Below are 22,534 nucleotides of genomic sequence, written 5' to 3'. Positions count from 1 at the left end.
GGGACCACTGATCTAGAGCCATCATCAGGTCAAAATGTCCATTTGTTATACTTTGGTTTGTTACCAAATATCTGCAAAACTAATAACATTCCCATCAGTATACTGACAAGTTCAACTAAGAACTACCCCTCCATTTTTTTTAATATACTGCTTATCCTCATGGCAGGGCAAGGGCCAATTTCAGATGACATTGGGCAAGAGGCGGGATACACCCTGAACAGGTCGCCAGTCAATCACAGTGCTAATGTATAGTGTAAAGACAGATAATCATTCACACTCACATTCACACCTCTGGGCAATTTAGAGTCATCAGTTAACCTAAGCTGCATGTTTTTGGTTTGTGGGAGGAAGCCGGAGTCCCTGGTTAGAACCCACACAGGCACGCAAACTCCATACAGACATGCCGATTAAGAACTATGAACATAAAACAATATGTTAGTTGCATGCATTTAGTTCAAAGCAATGCTGAGTTTTATTCTGACTTAAATTCATATCGCAGCAGTAATGACACAGAGAAATCTGGGAGAAAAGGTTTTGCCTCAATCTGGTGCTCAAATTGTAATAATGGTTTAATCTGAGGTGAAGCTACTGTTACCTTATAGTCATTTTCTTCAGCAGACCAGTCTCTGCCAGTGTCTTGTGATCCTTAGGAAAATGGAGCCCTTTCCAAGACTGTTGATTTACATACAATACGATGCAATATGATACGATGCAATACAATACGATGCAATTCAATACGATGCAATTCAATACAATACGATACAATTTCAGTCTATGCATTTTCAGTCTCCCCCTTCTCCCTCTCCTCCATGCTCTCATCTTCTCTCAGCCTCTTCTGTGGTCACAGCTTTCAGCACGGCTCACCGCAACACATCCCCAATAATTCCTCACTTTTTCTTTGAAGGGAGAACCACAAACGCTAACATACAGCATAACTCAGACCTGTAATTGCTACTTTAGTATCACCTGAGTATGGCATGAGCTTGCATAGAGAGGAGAAATTTCCATCACTCATCGGCTCACCTCAAATGTTCCTCTTTGCCCGTCTCTCACCATGTGACCACCCCTACGACCCCTCAGTCTGTCAGCTGTTCTGTCTGTGTTTCTGTGTGTACATACTACATGTATGTGTGTGAGTCTGTTTGTCATAGGGCTTCCCTGATGACCTTGGTCACTGCGGCAGGGGGGTGATTAAGGATCAGGGCCAAAGACCATTTCCTTTTCCATGGGAAGATGAATGACCCTGTTTGAAAGTGGCTGCCTATGGCCTCAGGGCAATTAGAGTTTGCTGTGAGCCAGCAACCCTCAGTCCTCTGTGTACAAAGGCAGGTCCTTGAGAAAAAGAGAAATACTAGGCACATAACCCATTCTGCTGAAACCAACACAACATAGTGATGGTGAACAAATTAAATGCATTTTCTTTTCTTTTTTTTTCCCTTTCCAGCTGTTTTTTCCCCTCCCGTTCTCCTCTCCCACCCTCTTTCCATTCTCCATAAAACTAAAAAGAAAAAAATGTGCTGACTACAGGAGGCCACTAAGAAAGGCCCACCGAGGGTTTTCATTCGAAATATCAATATTTGATCTAGGAAATCATTTAGCATGTGGCTTTGGCCCTACAAGTTGATCCTGGAGCTCATTTCATTGTAATTTATCCACTATATTGAGGGAGAAGGTTAACAGTGGGACTTCCAGCCCTTTTGCACAGCTAGAGTTTGCCTGCATCTCTCAACAATTGTGTTACTAATGAAGATTAAACATCATGATCAAATGTTTCATTAGACTCACCACTGTGTCTGCTGCTATTTCCATCCCCCATCCTTTCAACACCTACCCACCCCCACCCTCCTACCCCCAACCACTTTTTTTTTTTTTTTTTCTGATAAAGCATCTTATCTGTCACAGAGCAGGGAGCATGAGCAAAAAGAGTTGTGGCAGCTTATTGATAGGGATATGGCCTACTGCCATTGATTCCCCTTGTAATACAAGCCTCTCCCTTGTCGGCCTGTCAAAGCCCAGATCGGACATGATAACACGCACATCAGACAGCCGTCAATAGAAAGGCAAAGCTTCCGCCATGGAGATGACTATCTTATTTTGGTACGAGGGCTGGTGGAGTGGAGGAAACTAGTGAGATAGCGAGAAAGAGGAGATGGGAATGGGAGTCAGTCTGACCTCTGGTTTCTGTCACTTTCTGAACCGTTTCTCAACCTGAAAAATAGTCTATCATATGTATTCCCATCTAACATGTGTGAAAAATGTATATGTCCAAGGTGACTAAGGAGCACCTCAGGGTATAAGAAGTGGCTTTGAAATCCATGTCTTTGATTTGCCCTTGCCACTATGTCGTCACTTTGATCTCTTAACATATAACCACACTGGATATCCATGGCAACTGACTGGCAGGATGAGGCGCTTGAGAAAAATTGATTTGTTTGGGTTTTTTTCTCATCAGTACCAAAAAAATCAGCTTTAGCCACTGGGCACTCTGGCATTGTAAATAAAGAAAATTGGGTTTGATAGTGGGGTTGTAATGTGGATCTATAATGTTATGTTTCTTCCCTTATTCTCAAAAGGCTTAGTTTCTCAGTGTTTCCTTCACCCTCCGGGCAGAAAAATATGTGAAGGTCATTTGTTATGATAAGATGGGGGTGTGTTCAGGAGCAACATCCCTGATGATATGACTCAGTGTACTGTACTTAAGCAAGTGTGCTTGGATTCCCTTTGCCTCCGAGATGCTACACTGTTCATGCTCATATTTCATGTCATGTTTGTAACCCCGGGGCCATGGCTGCGTTTTAGCCTTTATACTGCTTTTACTGACCCAGGGGAAAACTATAGACAGTGGTCGAGTACATTATGTCTTTCTTTCCCCTTGCCGAGCACAAGCCTTTACTTTGATGTGACCAATCAAATCACCGTCATGCTCAGCAGAATAGTCAACTGTAGCTGCAGCCGCAGATGCAGCAGCTGCTCCTGTTACCATCCATGTATTTGAAGAGTTTTTATTCCAAACATTCACTCTTTTAATTAGTGTGACCCTCAGATGGTGGCTGCCAGCACACAATTAATATATTATATTTTGAGATAGAAAATCTAGTAATATATTATATGTTTCCCAAAGTTGACTTGTGTATAGTATCTAATTTCAATTGAACAAAAAAAAGACATACCAGTGTGCTGTAAAAGGCAAGCAGTGAAGGTTTAGCATGTAGGTCTCCATAGTTCAGTCATGTTTATTATTAGGCATTAGGTGTGAAGACAGAGTGTGAATGCACTCTTGCTCGCATAAGCATAAAGTATCTCACTAGTTAATCACTGAAAAGCATTGTTTTAATATAAAATACAAACTTCAAAAACCAAAAGCATCCTATCTTTTTCAGTTTCTTTTCTTCCAGTTTGAACTAGCTGGACTGTGCGGTGCTGGAAAACTTCAAAAGTATGAAGAGTGTGGTTGGGCTGTATTGAATGGTGGATTTTATTTGGCAGAGGAAGAAATCTGTCAGACACCGGTTGCATTTATCTGCTTGATGTAGCAGAGCGTGGCAGCCTGCAGTGCAACTGCTGCTGCTGCTACTAATATGGCTAGAAGGGAGCAGGGGTAGATGTTTAAAGTTTTTTTCCTTTTTTTTTTACTTCTGGCACTGATAGCTTATGAAGACAGATGTCCTGCTCACCTGGTAAAAAACGGTGTGAATAGCCCGGAATTGAAGAATAGGTTCACATTTTTAAAGTCTATCTTAAAACAACTCCCAGCGCAGTTTGTGATTGCTGTAATTGTTCCCCAAAGAGATCCCCACTTAATGTGATTCTAATGTAATAGATGAAAACAGAGAAATTTAGCTGAGGGCTGCAGCAGCCAGTTAGTCAAATAAAACGGATATCTTCTAAATTTCCCCTCATTGTCTGCCCAGTCTTTCCTTTCTGGGTTGTGATGGAGGGATAGTGATACAAATAAGTAACGTCATACTTAAGAGACTTTAAAAAATATTGATTTTTTTTCTCTATTTCAGACAGCTGAGGTGTCACATGAGCTTTGGGTGATCTATGCATATGGTGGATTTTGCCCCTCATCACTTAAATCCAAATCAATTTAGGAAGGGATCACCTTAAGGCCATGAACAGGACAAAATATTACAGCAACCAACAAAATGTTCAGTGCAGTACACATTTGGGCATGATAAGGTTGTTTTAGGGCAGAGTTGATTGAATTTCAACATTTACTTTAAAAATTTAAATTCAGCACACATCAGTCTCACATTTGTGGCTTTCATTCTACACTACTCCTTCAAATTCTCATCATAATGACTTCATAAAATCGAATGTATTAGTTTCTGCTACAACCTAACCGGTGATCTTGCATGCTCTCCATTCAGTTCCTGAGGTAGTTGCAGCTTTGCTTGATAATGGTCCTTGGATTACTGCTGACTGATTTACAGTAGTGAGTCCACAGTTTCTGCTTAAACTCAAACGAAGGAGCTTTGTTGAGACAGAGATGGGGCAGCGTCTTTGCACATTCTCCCTTTTTGTTTGTGTCAGTGCCATCAGTTGTGAAACTAAAAGCTGTGTATTTTGAGACTCGTCTCCCAAGGAGGCTGTCTATCTTTATCGATCGTCAGTGTGATCCTTTTAGTTGATGTGCTGAAGTGGTCAGAGGTAAATGCTGTTTTAATGAAGTCTAGCTATTGATTTGGCTGTGCTGTTTGTTTGTTGAGTTAGGAATTTGAGCATCACTTGAAGGCAGTGTAATCAGGATAATCAGGCATGATGCACATAGCCTATGAGTTTTTCATCGTGCGTGATACGCTTTCTTTGCACACAGGAAGTAGAAGGCATATGCACGCATATTAAAGCTTCCCACACACACAACAAACCGGCCTGTAAATCCCACCACCCAGACTCTCTTAAAAATGACGAGAATGTTTGTTGAGAATAATTACGGCAAAAACGAAATCACTTTGCTGCCAAAATATATCCCACTCTATGTTATGGAGATTTAGACACAGAATTGGATTTCCCCAGCTGTGAAATCAGTTTTTGTAGTCCCGCTGGCCAACCGCATCATTATGCTATACCACGCTGTAGGCTCTCGTCACTGCACACACATGCAGTCTATGCCTTTTTCCGCTCCATGGGCTCCCTTTGCATTTACAGAATCTAGCCTCATGCCATATGTTATCGACGTCTCTGGTCGACTGAGAGAAGAGTGTGAGCTTTTTGTGTCACTTCATCGGTTCTGCATTAGCCCAAATGCAGAAAAATGGCACCCCTAAGCCCTTCTATCTGAACCATTCTGACGGGCAGAGATACATCATACATTGGTTCATATGTTTATGAAAATGAATCAGGCACACATCTAGTGGATCTACAAATGTCAAACATCGCACTTCAAAAACCACTCTTCAATTTCTTTGAGTGGAATCAAAGACGCGTAGATGAGAGGGTCTCGTACCCCGAGTCTGTGGACGATTTTCAATCAAATGCAAAGTGAATACATTGACTGGAGTGTGTCCTTCTACCATTTAAATGCAACCTTTACAATACAGGAGCCGAGGCAATCAGTCCTCCTCTTTAATGTGGATAGGCTCAAAGATGAACTACTTAATGATTTTTCTCGTCACAGGAGTTCTGCAGTGCTGCGCAGAGCTTTGACTTGTGTGTGCTGACAAGTCAAGAGAGCGCAGAGACTACAAACGTGTGGCGAGGCTTACCTTGGCGCTCAAAGTCATGACCATTTTTACATTGACTGGCCTGACAGACTCCATGTTTAACTCTATCATAGCAATATCAAACCTTGTAGGAAAGTTTCTAAATCCTTTTTCAGATATGGAATATGCTTCATCTAATTAATAAGGCTTTTTTCTACAGTACAGTATCTAAATTTGGCTCTTTTAGCACAAAAAGAAGCGAGTGGAAAATGATGATATCAAGTGATGGATTTGACAACTTCTTTTCTCAGTGGCCTGATTAATGAGCATTGTGATCATGAGGAAAGCTCACCCCTGCTTCTCGTGATTTCATACCAAACCTGTAGATTCCCTAATAATTTTCACTTTCATCAATGTCATCACTTAGTTGACAGATACTATTCTCTTGCTCATTGTTCAAGCCCCCAGTCTGTCTGACAGTATTCAAGTTGAACATTAAAAGATGTGGACTAGGTAGGTAGGGAATCATTTAATACCTGCAGCATACTATGAGCAGTTGATATGAATACAAGCTAAAGATTTTAGGAGACTGGTTAATGGGTGTGGGGTTTTTTTACTCTTTTGTTGCAAAGGGAATGAAAAAAAGAGGCTGTTCTGACATGTGAAAATTTTCTGTTACAACTTCAGTTAGTCCCGTTTACAGTATTTCATGGTTTATTCAACTGATTTAACTTTCTTTATACATTAGAAATGACCTGAATTACATATTTATTGCAGTGCTTTCAAGAAGGTGGTACAAGATAGCTTTTAAATATCTCTGTGTGTTTTCGAGCTTGTTCTGCCTGTAATGCAGACTTGAACTTCAGTGTAGGGAATATTAGAGAAATGTTACCAGGGATGGCCTTGTAAGAGTGTGGGCAGATGAATCACCACTTTTTTTCCAAAACAATCAATCAGTCCATTTGTAAAGCACCTTTCATACAGGTTAGTGTAGTTCAGAGTGCTTCACAGATGACTGATAAGCCCATAATAAGACAGAACAAAATCAGACTGTAACAACAACAAAAAGGGCAGCGCGTGTAAGGAAATGAAAATGACAAAAGTGATATATAATAGATTGAAAAGCTATAATAACAGCAATAAGATAAAGTAAAATAGAACGAAATAAAAACTAGATTTACAAAAATTTATAAAATATATAATTAAAAAGGTGAATAAAATAAAGTCTATATACCATATTTAATCAAAAGCTAGGCTGAAAAGGCTACATCCTTAGGCAGACTGTTCCAGCTGCTCAGAGCATGAAGGCTAAACATTAACCCTCACCCAAGGTTTTAGTCCTGCACTTTAAAACAACTAACAGACTCGTGCCAGAGGACCTGAGGGGCCGTGTTGGTTCATACACTGTAAGCACGTGAGACATACAGTATGCGGGTGCCAGACCATGAAGTGCTTTAAAAAAACAAGTGAAAGAATTTTTAAAAAATCAATACAGAAACTGACAGGTGAAAAGTGTATAATGCGTTCTCTCCCTCTGGTCCTGGTCAGCATTCGGGCTGCAGATTTCTCTAGTTCTCAGTTCAATTGTAGCTGATTTATGACTTCTTTAGTTAGACCAGATAGGAGAGCATTACCAGTCTGCTTGATATAAATACATGCATTAGTCTCCCTGTGTGGTGTACATGACATAGCATGTATTTAATTAGGAAATTAGCAGGCTTGCTAGTATGATAACAGAAAATACATTATTCAGTGAAATTCTGTATTCAAAGAATACAGATGCTTGCGTTATAGGCTCTGCCAAGCTGCTGCATCCAAGGCTGTGTAAATATTTGCTCCGTGCTGAGATGCTGTAGGCATCAGTTGCAGCGAAATGCAGCATGAATGCAGCATGAATGGACAAGAGAAAAGCAGTGTTTTCAGTTGATGCTGGGTTATGGTGTGATGGTCTCGGGCTGAAATTGCTGGAACAGACTTTGAAGTGGCACTGGTTTTTCATCTCTCTCTCACTCTCTCTCTCTCTCTCTCTCACTCTCTCTGTTTCCCTGCCTCCCACATCTGCTGCTATCATAATAACAAGCAATAACCCTCTTTCAGCAATAACCAAGACTTTTACGCCCGTAATGTGGCTTCAATAAATAATGTCATGTTTACCAAGGGGCCATATTTTACAGCAATTTAGTTTAGAGCCTCCCCTCTTGCTTGGTTTTTTGCCTCCTCATGCTGGAGTACAGTCGATAATGTGGTGCATTATGTACACTTGCACAAACACGCATTAACATATTATCAGATGTACTGATACAGAAAATAGCACACCCCATCACGCCTAATCACACCACACATTAGCAATATGCTCTGAAAAAAATCTACTTTCTCACTGTGCGGAGTGTGGCGGACATGCATGTTGTACATCAGCATGTGTATGCATATGGTGTAGAGGTGGGCAGCTTTCTCTCGGCCCCGTTGAAAGCAGCAGCACAAGCATGGGGGCGCGTTTCATTAGTCTGTCAAACTCAATGATATTTAGAGCCCCACACCCTCGGCCAGAACTGGAAAACTCAATCAGCACTCTGATTTCATAACCCTGCTTGGTGACAGGGCTTATTTTATCGCCCCGCTGATTCATTCTAATAAACGCCGGCTGCCCAACGCACCACTGCTGAAATACAACCTCCCCCCTCTGTCCTCCATGGGTCAACCCGAAAAGAGGAAGGGGGGGAGAGGGGATAAATCAGAATTGTGGGAACTGGAGGGTACAGATAATCCATCGCCGCTCCGCGTGTAGCTAGCAAGTCTGCTGCCCCTTCCCCTCCCTCTCTCCTTCCCTCCCTCCCTCCCTCCACACCCTTTAGCACAAATCAGAAGCCGGGACGGTGTTGATCTGTGAGGGCTTGGTGGGGCCATTGATTGTGGACGACGGAGGAGGAGAGGGGCGATAAATAATCAGAGGCAGAGTGCGGAGGGTGAAGGAAAACAATTATCTGCGGAGGTGGAAAGCACATAAAGTGAAGAATGATAAACACTGTGAAATATGATTGACTCCAAGTGATATATGGAAGCCGACGGACAGGCGGAGAGGTCTGTGTGTGCAGAGATATCCTTGAATGAAATGGCTGTGTGCAAGTTGAGCACTCACTTTAATGCCCCCAGGCCTAACCACAGATTTCTATGTGTGCGTGTGTGTGTATGTGTGTTTGTGTGTTGTGTGTGTATGTGCGTGCGTGAATGTATCGCTTTCTCCACAGACGACAGATGACATTGTTTCATCGGCGGAGTGCTCCAGCGATGACGAGGACCTGGAAGAGTGCGACTCCGGACATGCAGGTGGGATGGGTGTGTTGAGTTGTGCTTGCTTAGAACCTGGTCTATTTTCTCCTTATCTTTCTTTGATTTGCTACCGAGGAGCCTCTCCTCTTAGCATCATGTCCCATGAGAGCTTCAAGTGTAACTTTAAAAAAAAAAAGTCCTCCGAAAAAGTAACCTCTATGAGAAAGATACACTTGTGTGAGGGGTTCTCAGTGTGTATCTAAAGTTTTAAGAAGTTTTTGGAGATGGATGAAAGCAGTAAGATTTAAGTTGCTATATCCTTAGCATGCTCACTATAGGAAGTCCCAGTTTAAAGTTTTAATGTAAGTAACTAAATGCATACATTCTGACAGCCACTTAGTTAAAGCTCATACTTTTCATTAAAAAAACAACAAAAACAAAACAAGTTACACTTAGCTATGGGGCCACTGGTTGCTGACATGATGAAGCGTTGATACTAATTTTGTTCTCTCAGCATTCAGTCGAGAGCAAAACTTTACTTAACAAAGTACGAAATTAGTATCAAGCCCCATGTCGCCCGCACTGATGCTTCAAAATGTATCTGTCCTGTACATGGTTGATTTCCTCTTGCTGTGCGTGTGTGTGCGTCTCTTTTGACAGAGGATACATTTTGAGATTCTTTCGAGAACAAAGATGCTTTCAGCATAGATACTGTGATATGTAGCAGACTAACTGCAACAGAGCCTCTTCCTCCCTTCTCCTACCTTCTTCCTCTTCTTCTCTTGTTTGTACCTCTGTTTCCTTCGTCGGAGGCTTGCCTTACCTGAAACATTCTAATAGAGAACAGATATCCTCGAATTTCTGTGCGCATCGTCTCTCTTCCCTCCTCCCTTTACACACACATACACAAACACACACACATATCACTTTGTGATTAGATCAAAGTGATAAGACATTCACTCAGTGGAAAACAGAGCTGGAAATACAACTGTATATTTAAAAAGGGGTGGTTATTTTGAGGCGACTTGGGTTTGGACGACTTTTGAATGAGCAGGTTGTCAATCACACGTCTGCCCAAGAGCAGTTGGCATGTGTCCTAATGGTGCAGAGTAAACCAGGAGACTATGAGTGCTACAGAAACTGGCTCAGTATGTAAAAAGCGTCTCCCTTTAGGCACTCTGGAAATCATTAAGAGCTCAGGCTATTTGATTGCTTCACTGTCCTTCAAAACGCCATCACAGTAGACTAATTGATGCCGCGTTAATCTGGCTAAATATGGCTCAGCTTAGTAACAAGCATATGTCCACTTTTCACAGCTAATAATACACCTAAGTTGAAACAATACATTGTCCTTTCACTTTATCTGTGCACGGAGAACATAACAGATAATCGGTCGTTTATTTATTCCTCCCAGAAATGAGGTCTCTCCGTGTAGTTTAGAAGATACTCAGCTAGTAATTTTACCATTTTCCCCAATCTATGAAAGGAACTAATTTACTCTGAAGCCTTATCACACTGTAATAGCGTTTGATTCCTTAAAATTAGGGCCACATTTAGGTCCTTGTACTTATGGCTTTTTGATGTGAAGAGAAAGCTATTTTCCCTGTGCCTGTTCTTTATCTATAAGCATGAGTTGCTTTTTAAAGTCAGAGATTACTGAAATTAAATGGACACATTTTTTACAACTCGTGGAAGGTTTTTTTTCAGTTCGTCGAGACGTAAAACGTCAAACCCAAGTATTCTCAAAAGAGGGAATGCAACAAAGCATAATGTAAGAAGTTTTTTTTACTAAGTATTAAAGAGAACATGGTACCCTCCCCTCATATAGTGGCAACATATGTAGTCATACACACTCATACATACCTGTACTGTACATTTCACCATGTTGACACAGAAATTCATATCCTCATTCCTTGCCCCGCTTCCAGTCGTATGAACAGTTGCATGACATGATTGGTTTCTTTTCTGTTGCATTTTGTTTGTTTTTTCTCCTGTGATGCACATATGAACATCTCTCTTCTGTATCGATTTGGACCCAGCTGATGGGTTGCTTAAGATTTGAGTCTTTTGTTTTTGCTTTACTTTGGGTCTTGGGTGGGTTGAGTATGTAGGGGAGGGGAGAAACTGGGGCTGATTTTATTTTTCTGGTTTCGTTGTCGTTGTTGTTTTTTCTTTTTCTTTTGGTGTCCTCCTCATCATCCGTCGTCCATCCTCCAAGCAAGGATAGAGCCGCTCCTCCCGTTTTTGCCTCATCTTGTGCCGCATGAACTTTTGGTGGTTGGAAAATTCAAAGTTCTCCTCCTCATCAAGTTTGTGTTTATTTACTTTTTATTTCTTTTTTTGTGCCATATGGCTTCTAAAGAAACATCCTCCCCCATTTTCGATACAACATAGGGAAATGAACGGCAACAAAATCTTTTCTTGCCATCATCCTTTTTTTGGCCTTGTGCAGGCAACTCCATTCTGTCTCAAGAAAGTTGTGTGTGAAAGAATGACTCCTCGTCTCCCCTCCCAAGCGTTAACCCCCACCCCCCCCACCCACCCCTCCATCCCGACTCACCTTCTTTCTTTTCGCCTTTCTGCATATACATGTCTGTTTGAATGCAGATGGCATAAAAAGACTTTTATTGCCACAAAGTATATCTGTTTTTCTATTCTATCTGTTGCTCCAAGTAGAAGGCATTTGTGGCATGCATATTGTACTGGACTGTACTGCAGCTCTATAGACTAACGATTAGTCCTCTCCCCCACTCCCCTTGCTTCTGCATGAATATGATTGGCATTCATTTTGTGTGCTGCTTCTTCTCCACCCATAAGTCTCAGGCTAACCCCCAGCTGGCTTCTACTACATGTCAGTGTGTGTTCGGGGCTACAGCGGTGGGCCTGGACCACCGCTGTTCCCCGCGGCAGCTCCTCCCTCGGAGGCGTCTTGTGTTTGTGCTTGTGCCTGATGTCTCTGTCAAAGCTCCGTCTGTGTCTGCCAAACAGCTTGTCTTGTCTGCTGTATGTGGTCGTCTCATGGTTGTCTCGTCTGTGTGTTTTTTATAAAACTGTTAAACCTTACCTTAACCCTTGATCCCGTGTGAGTTCCACAAGAGAGCAAATAAGGAGTGTGCAATAAGATTCGTGACTGTCTATGAGTTAAATGAAAAGGAGCTGGTACAAGCTTCTACCTTGATATCATTGGTAAAAAAAAACATTTTTTAAAAGAGATCCTCAATTTGGAGAACAGCAAAACACCAAGTCAATTTATGATTTAATTTCACGGTGATTAACAGTGTTGCAGCTTGTCATTACCATGTAATCAGAGCAATTCTGTGATTAATATGTAATTATATCGTAGTAATTGATGCAAATGATTTTCATAAATTCACAAGTGCACATCTGAATGTTTGATATGTACATACAGTACCTAGAAGTTGCTAAAATCCTGCAAGACATTAATATCAGTTAAACCTGATGATGACAAAAATGCTTTCTATTTAGACTCCTGATAAACACATGTAAAGAGTTTACCTTTTAGTTAGAGTAACTCAAATAGACGTGATAAAAAATGCTGCAGTGACGAATGACAGATCTTTGTCGCAGCAGACATTTTGACCTGTCATAGCGCAAGAAGAATAGGTGTAACTAATAACATTAGTGATGCGTTAGCTCCCTTTACTGTACCATCGCTGTGTCAAGGAGACAATCCTGTGACTCCATAATGGAACTGAGCCATCATTATTGTTATTATATACACCTGCAAAAATCAAAAAGTCAGCTATGAGAAAGTTATGCTCCTCTGCATACCAAAAAGTACAATATATAATATATCTGCAATATGTCTTAACTTAATATTCAAGGCCTTCCAAAACAACCCATAAGAACTAACCTGACACGCCCATGTTTAAGCTTTGGTTACATTTTAGAAACTAGTTCAAGAAGCTCTAACCAGGATTTTTATATCAACGATGGCTCAAATGATTAGCTATAATATGAAAGGGTACGCTCATAGTGACAAAACCCTACAGAGAATTGCCACTCAACTCACTCAACACTCAAAGCTCTAATAAACCCACACACTACCTGCCCAGCACCAAACAGAAGACAGACAAAGTTAGGGTGTCACTATTGACCAAAACAGCAACTCCATATGATGCTAATAGTTATATAGTGATTGTACATCTGTTCTGCAAAAACACAATCAATGTTAGTTTAAGGTTAAGAGAAGATTGTTGGTTTAAGATTGGTAAAAAATAAACCAATGTTGATATCTAAATGAAACAACGCACCTCAGTCTCCACACTTATGTTTGATTCACCTTAAGAAGCTCAGACAACCCCCTGTGTTGCTACTGCTCATAAACATACAGGTAGGTCGTTTGAAGCTGTTTGTACAACTAATGCTGTGCTTTTTCTAAAGAGTACAGCCTCCCATAAATAAAACTATAATTATAAAAAGACTGTGTATGTAGTATGACGTGACTTGCACCATTTCGCTACCAGCCAACAGAGATCAAGTAGATGTAACATATTTATAGATGTCTCCTCATCTCATTAGCCTTGGGTGGGTAAAGTTGTGAGTCAGTGGCTCAAAATAATATTAGATTGGAAGCATCTATGTAATAATAATAATATGATTTCTTTATTGCTGTATATGAAGATCCCAGACACGTGTAAGGTACAGAGGGAAGTATGACAGGGATGGATCACTGGGTTTCCTTGTGGCTTCAGCTATGGCTTCCGTCAAGCCTCATCGGACCGGCTGTCACTTCAACACAGGCCTCAGATCAGTTTAAAGGTTATTCAGCTGACACATGTCCGCCGAGTGCAGAGGTGCAGCCTAATGGCTGTACAGCAAATCGACCGGCTGACAGGGGCGAGTCGCCACGCTTGCTGGAGATGCCAATTTAATACGCCAGACTGCGCCCAGCCACATGATGACGGATTAAGAGCTATCTGCCATGCGCTGTGGCTTCAGGACATCCCTGGAAGAGAGCTGTTCCTCCAGCCAAAGTTGGTTTGTGCACCTTTAGAGTGCAGGCCTTCTGCCTGCTGGAGTTGCAAAGACAACTTCATTCAACTTCTAGGATGTAATGAGCAGCCATAAATGAAAAATGTGACTTCCCTCAGCAGTGGTATGCCCAGGCAAGATAAGATAATTTAATGGCACGCTAAACGGAACTTGTACACTGTACATGTTTCTAGTTTCTTGCAATGGCTGAGCTTTCTAAAACATGCACCAATATAATCTCTGGCATGTCCCTTTAAATATGTCCACACTCAGATCCTGCATGTTGCTGGCTCTCTGGTAATCAGCTCCCTACCTGTAGTGGGTAGAGGTGAATGAATCTGCTTCAGCAGGTCTATTGGCACAATGCATACAATCACAATGGGATTTCAGGGCCCCAAACCACTGACTCACCCACAATTTGCAGCGTCGAAATCCCATTGACTCAGTTCATCCATGGTTGGTGCTGGTGCACCAGCTTTCCGCTTTTATGGTGTAGCGTTGTCAAATCCCTGACACAACGTCAGGATTCATCTCCATTCGGAAGCCTCAGCAAACGCTGGATGAACACGGGGATCAGGCCAGGAGAGAGAAGAGAAGGAAAAGAGAGAGAGGGAGTGGAGGAAAGTGAAGAGAAACTGCTGCTCTGAGATTTATGCATCTGTAGCCTCCAAGCTGCTGAGGTAGTCATTCAACCAGCCATTTAGTTGTAACTACATTTACTTAATTCCTCTTCAAAAGCCAGCAAAAGCATGCAGGAGATAGTGCAAATGTCTCTCTTTCCAGGGATGATGAAAAGGGGAATGGCTATAAAATTCACTTTGTTACATGCTCTTGATTTTTATGGTGAAAAGAATCTTATTGATGCAAAGTGTAGTCAGTAGGCAGTGGTGCAAAGAAACACTTAGACCTGACTCCCTTTTGCTTAAAAAGAAGGAAAACAGTTTAACTCGTTGTAAGTCTAGAGCAATGGGGAATTATTTGCCAGGGAGGCAGAGGCTTACAATAAAATCCCCATCCATCTTGACGAGTGCGGAAAACAAACGCAATCTGGTTAAGCAAACCCATTAGAAACCGCAGTGTTTGTCTGCCTCCGAAATGCAGCAAGATGTGCAACGCTTGTGCAAGAGCTTACACAGGATTAAAGTGTTTACTGAAACGTCAAGGTCCCCTGCACTGACTTTACTGTAGACCCTTAACTTCAGCGGTTTCCCTCCCATCCAAGTGTTTTGTTGATATAGCGCAAAGCTAACAGTTGCCGAAAGCTGTTATCCAAGGATGGAGTGAAAGGATGCAAACAAGGCCAAGACAACAAGGGTAGAGTTAGATAAATAACGCCTCAAATATAATCACTTACTCTGTGCTGGCATTGTTGATTTAACAGGAAAAGGGGTTTGGCTATGGTTACTGGAATATTATCACAACTATACGAGCAGTAGCTGTCAGTGGACGAGTAGATCACACACTGGAGACAGCGTAGAAACACACTCTAACTTATGTCAGGCATTACTGCATTCTCTAAAGCATGGTTGGACAGTCAGGAAAATTCATATTTAAGACGTCAGTGTTGATAATACACAGTCAATACAGCATGACAGATGCCGTATGTCCTCAATAACGCTTAACTCTTAGAACAACTTTTAGCTTAATGAATGAGCTTTCTGCAAACCAGCCTGCAGAGGACAAACTAAAACCTGAGACAAATGCGCCTCTCACATCTCCTTAAACTCAGAAACACTCTCGAAATAAAACTCGCCACCCCGTGCCCTCTTGTGGAACTCCCTCCCAACACAGTGTTTATCTGTCAGACGAAGGCTGTTGGTTATGCGCATAACACAAAGGATCTAAACATTAAAGTAAAAGTAGCTCATTAATTATCAGTCTACTTGCCCGCTTTGATTAATTAGCGAATGCGGTAGGCTTAAATGCCACATAATGTTGGTTATATATCACCCATGGTGCAACCCTCTTCCCCTGTTAACTGCTGATGAATTGTTTCTTTGCCTGAGAAAATATCCCACAGCCCTTGGTGACTTTTCTTGGCCTTTGAACCCCCCCTCCCCTCCCTTCCCCTGCCCCCTCCCCTACCCTCTTAAGCCTCTCCCATTACCTGACCCTGGCTTGCTGTATTGTTATTGTATATTACTCTCCCTAAATGCAACTTACTTAAGCATGCATTAACCCAACTTCTTATAGTGGAACTAAAATCCAAAAACGAAACCGTGTCTGATTTACCTCTCTTCTCTGACGTACATCCAGATTGCACGCCCTGTCCTGTGTTTTAAAAATACTAACAAGAGAAATGTATTGGAGTAACTAATAATAAAGTGTTTATTATTAGTTAAATGAAGGTGGTGACACTTTGCCTATAAACTGTCCCCCCCTCTCTTTGTCTGCCTCAGTGTGTGCTCTCTGGTTGTTCATCTTTGGTAGTGTGAGAAATTTAATGCCTTTCTTTCTTGCTTGCAAATCTGTTTTCTTTATTTTTTTGTCTTTTGTACATATATGTTAATATACATATATGTGTATCTCTGTTTCTTTCTGAAAATGTTCAAATTCTTTAAATATATCTTGCTAATTTGCTAAGAATTACAATTGCCAATGTTTTGATGATTTTTTTCCCTAATTAGAATGAGACTTCCTCTTTTCTCTATGAATTAATTACTCCGCTACAAACAACAGACGTTTTTATAAGATTGGGTATCAAAAACCGAGCAGCTGTATTGGAAGATTTCAAATTCGTGGCCTCATAGAGAAAAAAGAGAAGAACACCTCCAAAGTAGACCCTCGCCACTATCTGTGAAAACTGTTCCAAACTGTTTCAATGCTGATCTTTAATATTTTCCTGTTACATTGATAGCTATCTCTCATTGAAATTTGGATTTAATCAGTGAATGAGTCGGTTAATTTTCGTGCATGGCAAAAAGAAGTTGCAGCTTAGGGTTTGTAAAACTGTCAGTGTTGAGAGTGCTGTTCTCTTTTGTAGATGGGCATGTATATGCTCATTGTTTGTATATCCCCATCCCTTCCTTACAGCCAAAAGCTCTAATGCCGCCCGACCGCTTCGTGCCGCCTTTACATGGACATGGCAACTGATGTACACGTTCACCCCCATCTATGTCATTTCCTTCCTAGTATGTTCATAGGTCCCACCCCGTCTCACACTCCCTCCTCCCAAATCCTTTACGTAGAGATTCTAAGATATGTACAGTCATCCATTTGTTCATAACGAATGAACAAGTTAAAGTCGAGCAAAAAAAAAAGTTTGAAAAAAACAAAAAAAAAAACAGAGTCATTAAATCAGGCTGTAGATATTTAAGGAGAGACTTATCTATCAAAGCAAGAATCATAGATATACAGTTTTCTCTTTTATACAAAACCTAAATAACTATTAAAAGTTTTAAAAAAATAAATATCCTGAACAGAATGGTGAAGATTATTTTTCATGTCATGATGTGTGGATGTATGTGTTGTTGCCTCCCTGTACCATCCTGTCTAAAAAGAGAAATATATACTAATTAATCAGAAATTGTTAAAAAGAAACTAACCTAACTTGTCCAAAGGCATTCTTACACAACTTTCTTTTGTAAATTTTTTTTCTTCCTGCCAAAATCATGCGGGCAATTTGTTGATGTAAGTTGACAAAACTGATGGTATGCTTTCTTCCTTTGAAAACTGTTTTTTTTTTTTTTTTTGGTAGGCTTTTATGATTTTCCGAGCTGTTTTTGTTTTTTACCTGTTTTTTCTACTTACTTATTACTAATCCCTTTCTGGATAGCTCTATCTGTGGCTTTACTTTGTGAATGTTTTTTTTACAATGTTTGCTCTAACTCTGAACTCTTTTTGCAATGCCTTAATTATGATTTTTGTTTCCTTTATTTTTGTTGTGTTCTTTTTCTTTATTGTTCCAAAAGGTTTGCATCTCTTTATAGTGCCCTGTTTGTGAGCCTTTGCAATGTACAAACAAGCCACTTTGGCAAGAGGATAAGCAGCTTCAATAGACATCTGAATGTTTCTAACTCTTTGTAGTAGTCAAATGACAGGTTTAACCAATAAAGAGTCCAATAAAGCTCCAAAATGGGCTTATAATAAATAGAGGGATGTAGGAATCTATTTAAGTCTCTAGGACCTTAAGTTTTAACACTGTGCACACCTTGAAAACATAAAATAACATTTAAAAAAAAGGGAGAATACAAGCTGTTAGAAGTGGGATTCTCTCACCAAACAGCATAAACCAGCAAACATTCAGGTGGCGTTGAACTGCCAGGTGACTTTGTGCCATTGTGGTAACTGTAGGGGTCAAAAGGCAAGAGGCTAGGGCAAATAGGGGAGCCCACTTAGTGCTGAGGAGAGAAAAGTCCCCTCAGATTTTTAGGACAACAACTTGTGAGCGGTGACTTTGTTCTAGCACAGTTTTCTTTATTTTGTAGATCAGTCTGTGACACAGAGTTCAGTTCTGGTTTTTAAGAGGCTTATATGATTCATATTTACAGTGCTTCCAGTCGGGTTTTTATCTTTTTCCCTTTGTGTTTGTTTTCTGTCGTTTTTTTCAGTTTTATGATGCAGGAGCTGTTAGTATTTGTTTGCCCGTGTAGGTCAGCGGGGTTAAAAAGCGCCTCTTTGAGCAGCTATATGAAACACCTTACAAACAGTTTCTCATTTCAGACTTCGTTAACTTGCTTTCAGGCCCACTGGCTTGCACTTGAATTGCAAACAAATGCTAATACCTTCTGTTTCTTTGTATCCACAGAATACTTTTTTTGTTTTTTGTTTTTTTTTTTTGAACAAACTAAAAAGGATTAGTTAAATGAAACGAGCCTCTTAAAAGCCTGAACTAGTCATTTAAGTGGAAAAATATACAGCCTTATCATATACATACAGTAGATGCTACAATTTGTGTGGCATATACACATAACTCACACTTCTTACATACAGTTATGATCATTTATGAATATACATGCAACACATAGAACACATAATAATCATGTATAGTTCATAGTTTAGTGCTAATAAAGCAAACTGCTATCTGAGGACATTTAGGAGTTAATTAATATATGGAGTCAGTTTAATGTGGCTCACCCTTGTGCATCCCTCAAAGCCTTTTGATGCAATGTATACTTTATTTATGGCTGTTGTTTTCTTTCAGTTTGGGTCTTGTTTGGTTCTGAGTTTCATTGTTTTTGCACTGGTACAGTATTTTCTGTTCTTTATTTCTTTGTTTCTCTTCAGTTCATTTCCTCCCTTTGTTGAGCTTTGCTTTTTTACGTTCTTTGGTTATCGTTTCTTTTGGTGTTTGCTAGCTTTTGCTTTGAAAGATTTTCTGCCCTCTGACTGGTGTTTGTTTCTCTGTTTCACTTTCCAGGAGGGGAGCTAGTCATCCCCGTGCTAGTCGAGGACCCCATAGACATCCCTTCTGTATCCACCCGTTCTCCCTTCATCCCCCTCCCCCCAACCCTCCGCCCCGTCCTCACCATTATTGAGACCACCAAAGAATCCTTGGCCATGGCCACTGAGGCGGGGGTACCTTGCTTGTCGGACCGAGGCAGCGATGATTGTGATGATGGTGATGGTGGTGATGATGGTGATGATGATGATGATGATGGCATGGTGATTTCGGGGTTTGGCTCTGGCGAAGCTTTCGACTCTAGCCTGCCCCCGACTGACGATGAAGATTTTTACACCACCTTCTCCCTGGTAACAGATAAGATCTTGACCACATCAACCTATGAAGGCGGCTACAAAGCCCTCGCACCCAAGTGGGAGGCCAAGGACTTGAGGCCTAGCAAAGCCTCTGAGGCAGGTAGGACTACACCCACCTTGCCTCTGCCCGACCTCCGTGGCACGCCTCCTGTGGCGGTCCCCTCAGACACGCCGCCCAAGCTGCCCGCCGGGAAAATGAACAACCGCGAGGTAAAACCCCAGCAGCCGGACATAGTCCTGCTGCCACTGCCCACGTCCTTCGATCTGGACGGCACCAAGCCACGGGGCCCCTTCATAACCTCGCCCATGCTGCGCACGGTGCCCGCTGCCTTGCCCACGGTGCCCGGTGTGGTAAGGCGAGTACCCCCGGGGGCCTCCGAGGTCATCCGGGAATCCAGCAGTACCACGGGCATGGTGGTGGGCATTGTTTCAGCCGCAGCCCTCTGCATCCTCATCCTCCTCTACGCCATGTACAAGTACAGGAACAGGGACGAGGGTTCCTACCAGGTGGACGAGACGCGCAACTACATCAGCAACTCGGCGCAAACCAATGGCGCTGTGGTGAAGGATAAAACACCCAGCAGCAACGCCAAAGCCAGCGCCAGTAGCAAGAGACCGAAAGACAAGGACAAGGAGTATTATGTATAGAAATCAAAAGTCATTTCCCAACACATAAAAAAAATAAACTGTTTGGAACAAAGATATAAACATTTTGACAGTACCATATTGGCAACTGTGATTAAAAAAGGATTAAACCTCTTTAGAACTCAAGACTTTCTGAGTCACTGAAACATTTACAAAAGAACTTTGGCTTACGTAAGCACACTTACTATTGTAAGCATTACGGAGAGACAATGCAGTACCACTTCATCGGGACTCAACATGGACCTTTTTAAGGAGTCCCTGCTGGAGACATTTGGCAGTGTGAATAACATCACGATCCCAAGTGACTGTCAGAGGTGTGTGATCCTTGGAGTTCTAATGACCTTGTCCATTGTAACCCTGTAAAATACGATCACTGTCATTTCGGCCATTCTGAGCATGCATGTGAGGTGTATGTGATGTGGTGCTGGCATCTGTGTAAGTGAGGGACCTCAAGAAACAATGATTGTCGGGAGAGTTGGAAGTCAAAAACATGATTTCGCATTACAAACGGTTTCATTAAATGTAGCTTTCATGGATGCGATATGAGGTAAAGTATATGTGTACTTAAAGTTGTCTTTAATTTCTAATTTGTTTTTTTTATTTATTCATTTATTTATTTATTTATTGAACTTAAGACTTTTTTTTTTTACTGTAAAAGGATGATGTCCAGTCAGGGTTGGCTAGGCAATGCTCAGCAGGATGTGATACAGTAATGTATCTCAATATTTTTCTCTCCCTCCCTCCCACCTCAGCTAAGGATTGGACTGCTATGCATGGCATCCAAATTCTAGACGGTGTTCAAGCGTGAAAAAAAAGGATCCACCAGGCAAAATGCTACATTGTTATTTCTCTGAATTTTAAATCTCTGATAGCGTTTTCCTTTTGTTTCATTTCACTTTCGTTTTGTCCACTTTTCTTTACATTTCCTGAGATGCTGTGGCAAAAAAATGCATCATCATAATTTGTGTCTGGCGGAGAATTTACTGTTGCAATCTTTAAAAGAAAATAATCCAGGCTAAAGACTTACTGCAGTGTGAACAAGTGTGATTCTATCTGTTGTCACAGACGACTGTGTCAAAAACAGCAAATATGTTTACATATTTTATTACATCATAGCCGTTGTGCTTTGCAGGTCAATATTGTATAGAAAATTCAAGTTTCTGTTGGTTGTTTTTTTATCCTCTTCTTGTATAGACAGACCATTTGATTTGATTTTACTGCTGTAGCAACATGACGAAAAAAAAAACAACATTTTTATTCTTTTGCCAGGAAACCCTGGAGATAAAAAAAAAGATGTGCACAAGAACATTTGTTTAGGCGGGAAGCAAATGTTGTTAGATTAGACGTCTAGTCTCTCTGGATGGTGTTTCTCTAAGTCGCATGAATATTTGACGTCGGAAGCTGTCAATCAAATAGAAGACACCTCCCTCAGATCTTGTATTAGGGACTCCTCCTTATTCTGAAGTTACTTTCATGTTATTTATTTTTTTATTGGAAATTTAAAAAACAGAACAAGAGAATAAAGACAGATTATGATGGATTTGGAGATCTATTGCTAGCACCTTACTGATTTACAGGTGTTTTTCTTTTGTTTCTTTCGTTTTTTGTTTCTTTTTTTTTAAACTGTGAAGTCAATGTTCTCGTCTGCTCATTTGATTTTTTTTTTCTTTAATTGTGTAGCGTAATTTCATGTCTCATTTTTATGACATTATCTTCTAGCAATATTTTTTTTTTAAATTTCATTATTTATTGCTGAAGTTATTTGTTCTCATTCATTTTCATGCAAATCGGTCGGTGTGTATGTTCACTTTGATTTTTTGTGTTGGTACTTGGCTTTTTCGACCAGTTAATTACTGTCTTATGCTCCTTTGACTCCAAACAATTCCCAGAAATAAAAAAAAAATGTTGTTCCCAAACATTTTGGATGTTAGACTACGGGTGGCTGTCACTAACTCATCTATGTTGTGGCGTAAGAGCAGGAGACGAATCTACGAAGAGACGAAGGTAGAAGGTAGATATCATTTACGCCGAAGACTATTCACCAAACCACAATTTCTCATCCGTTTCCTATCGCTTCAGTGATTTCTTTTTATACCAAAAAGTGGTATCATTTCCATTCAAATGAAGTCCAGATCACAGTAGCTCAACACTATCATTCACCTATAGATGATTATGCAAATTCATACTCGATGCCACAAGAGAAAAAAGGACAAGGGGAGAAAACGTCTATAAGTGTCCTGAGTCTTCACAACAGTGGATGGACAGCTTTAGGTTTCTTTAAAATC

The 22,534-nt window shown here is 40.9% G+C and overlaps 1 protein-coding gene across 1 annotated transcript in view; it reads left to right on the top strand.

Annotated features, from left to right (window-relative positions):
* Positions 1 to 20,294, top strand: part of LOC128377575 (neurexin-3b) — a 216,389-nt gene extending 196,095 nt beyond the window's left edge. Inside the window, exons 16-17 of the mRNA XM_053337537.1 lie at positions 8,891 to 8,955; positions 19,922 to 20,294. Of these exons, the coding sequence (XP_053193512.1) occupies positions 8,891 to 8,955; positions 19,922 to 20,252 (396 nt within the window). The 3' untranslated portion in view covers positions 20,253 to 20,294. The remainder of the gene's footprint in view (positions 1 to 8,890; positions 8,956 to 19,921) is intronic.
* Positions 20,295 to 22,534: the final 2,240 nt, after the last annotated feature.

The sequence above is a fragment of the Scomber japonicus genome, chromosome 17, assembly GCF_027409825.1.
Source record: "Scomber japonicus isolate fScoJap1 chromosome 17, fScoJap1.pri, whole genome shotgun sequence".
Lineage (NCBI taxonomy): Eukaryota > Metazoa > Chordata > Actinopteri > Scombriformes > Scombridae > Scomber > Scomber japonicus.
The sequence above is the reverse complement of the archived record's forward strand: the minus strand, read 5'-3'. Positions and strand labels throughout refer to the sequence as shown.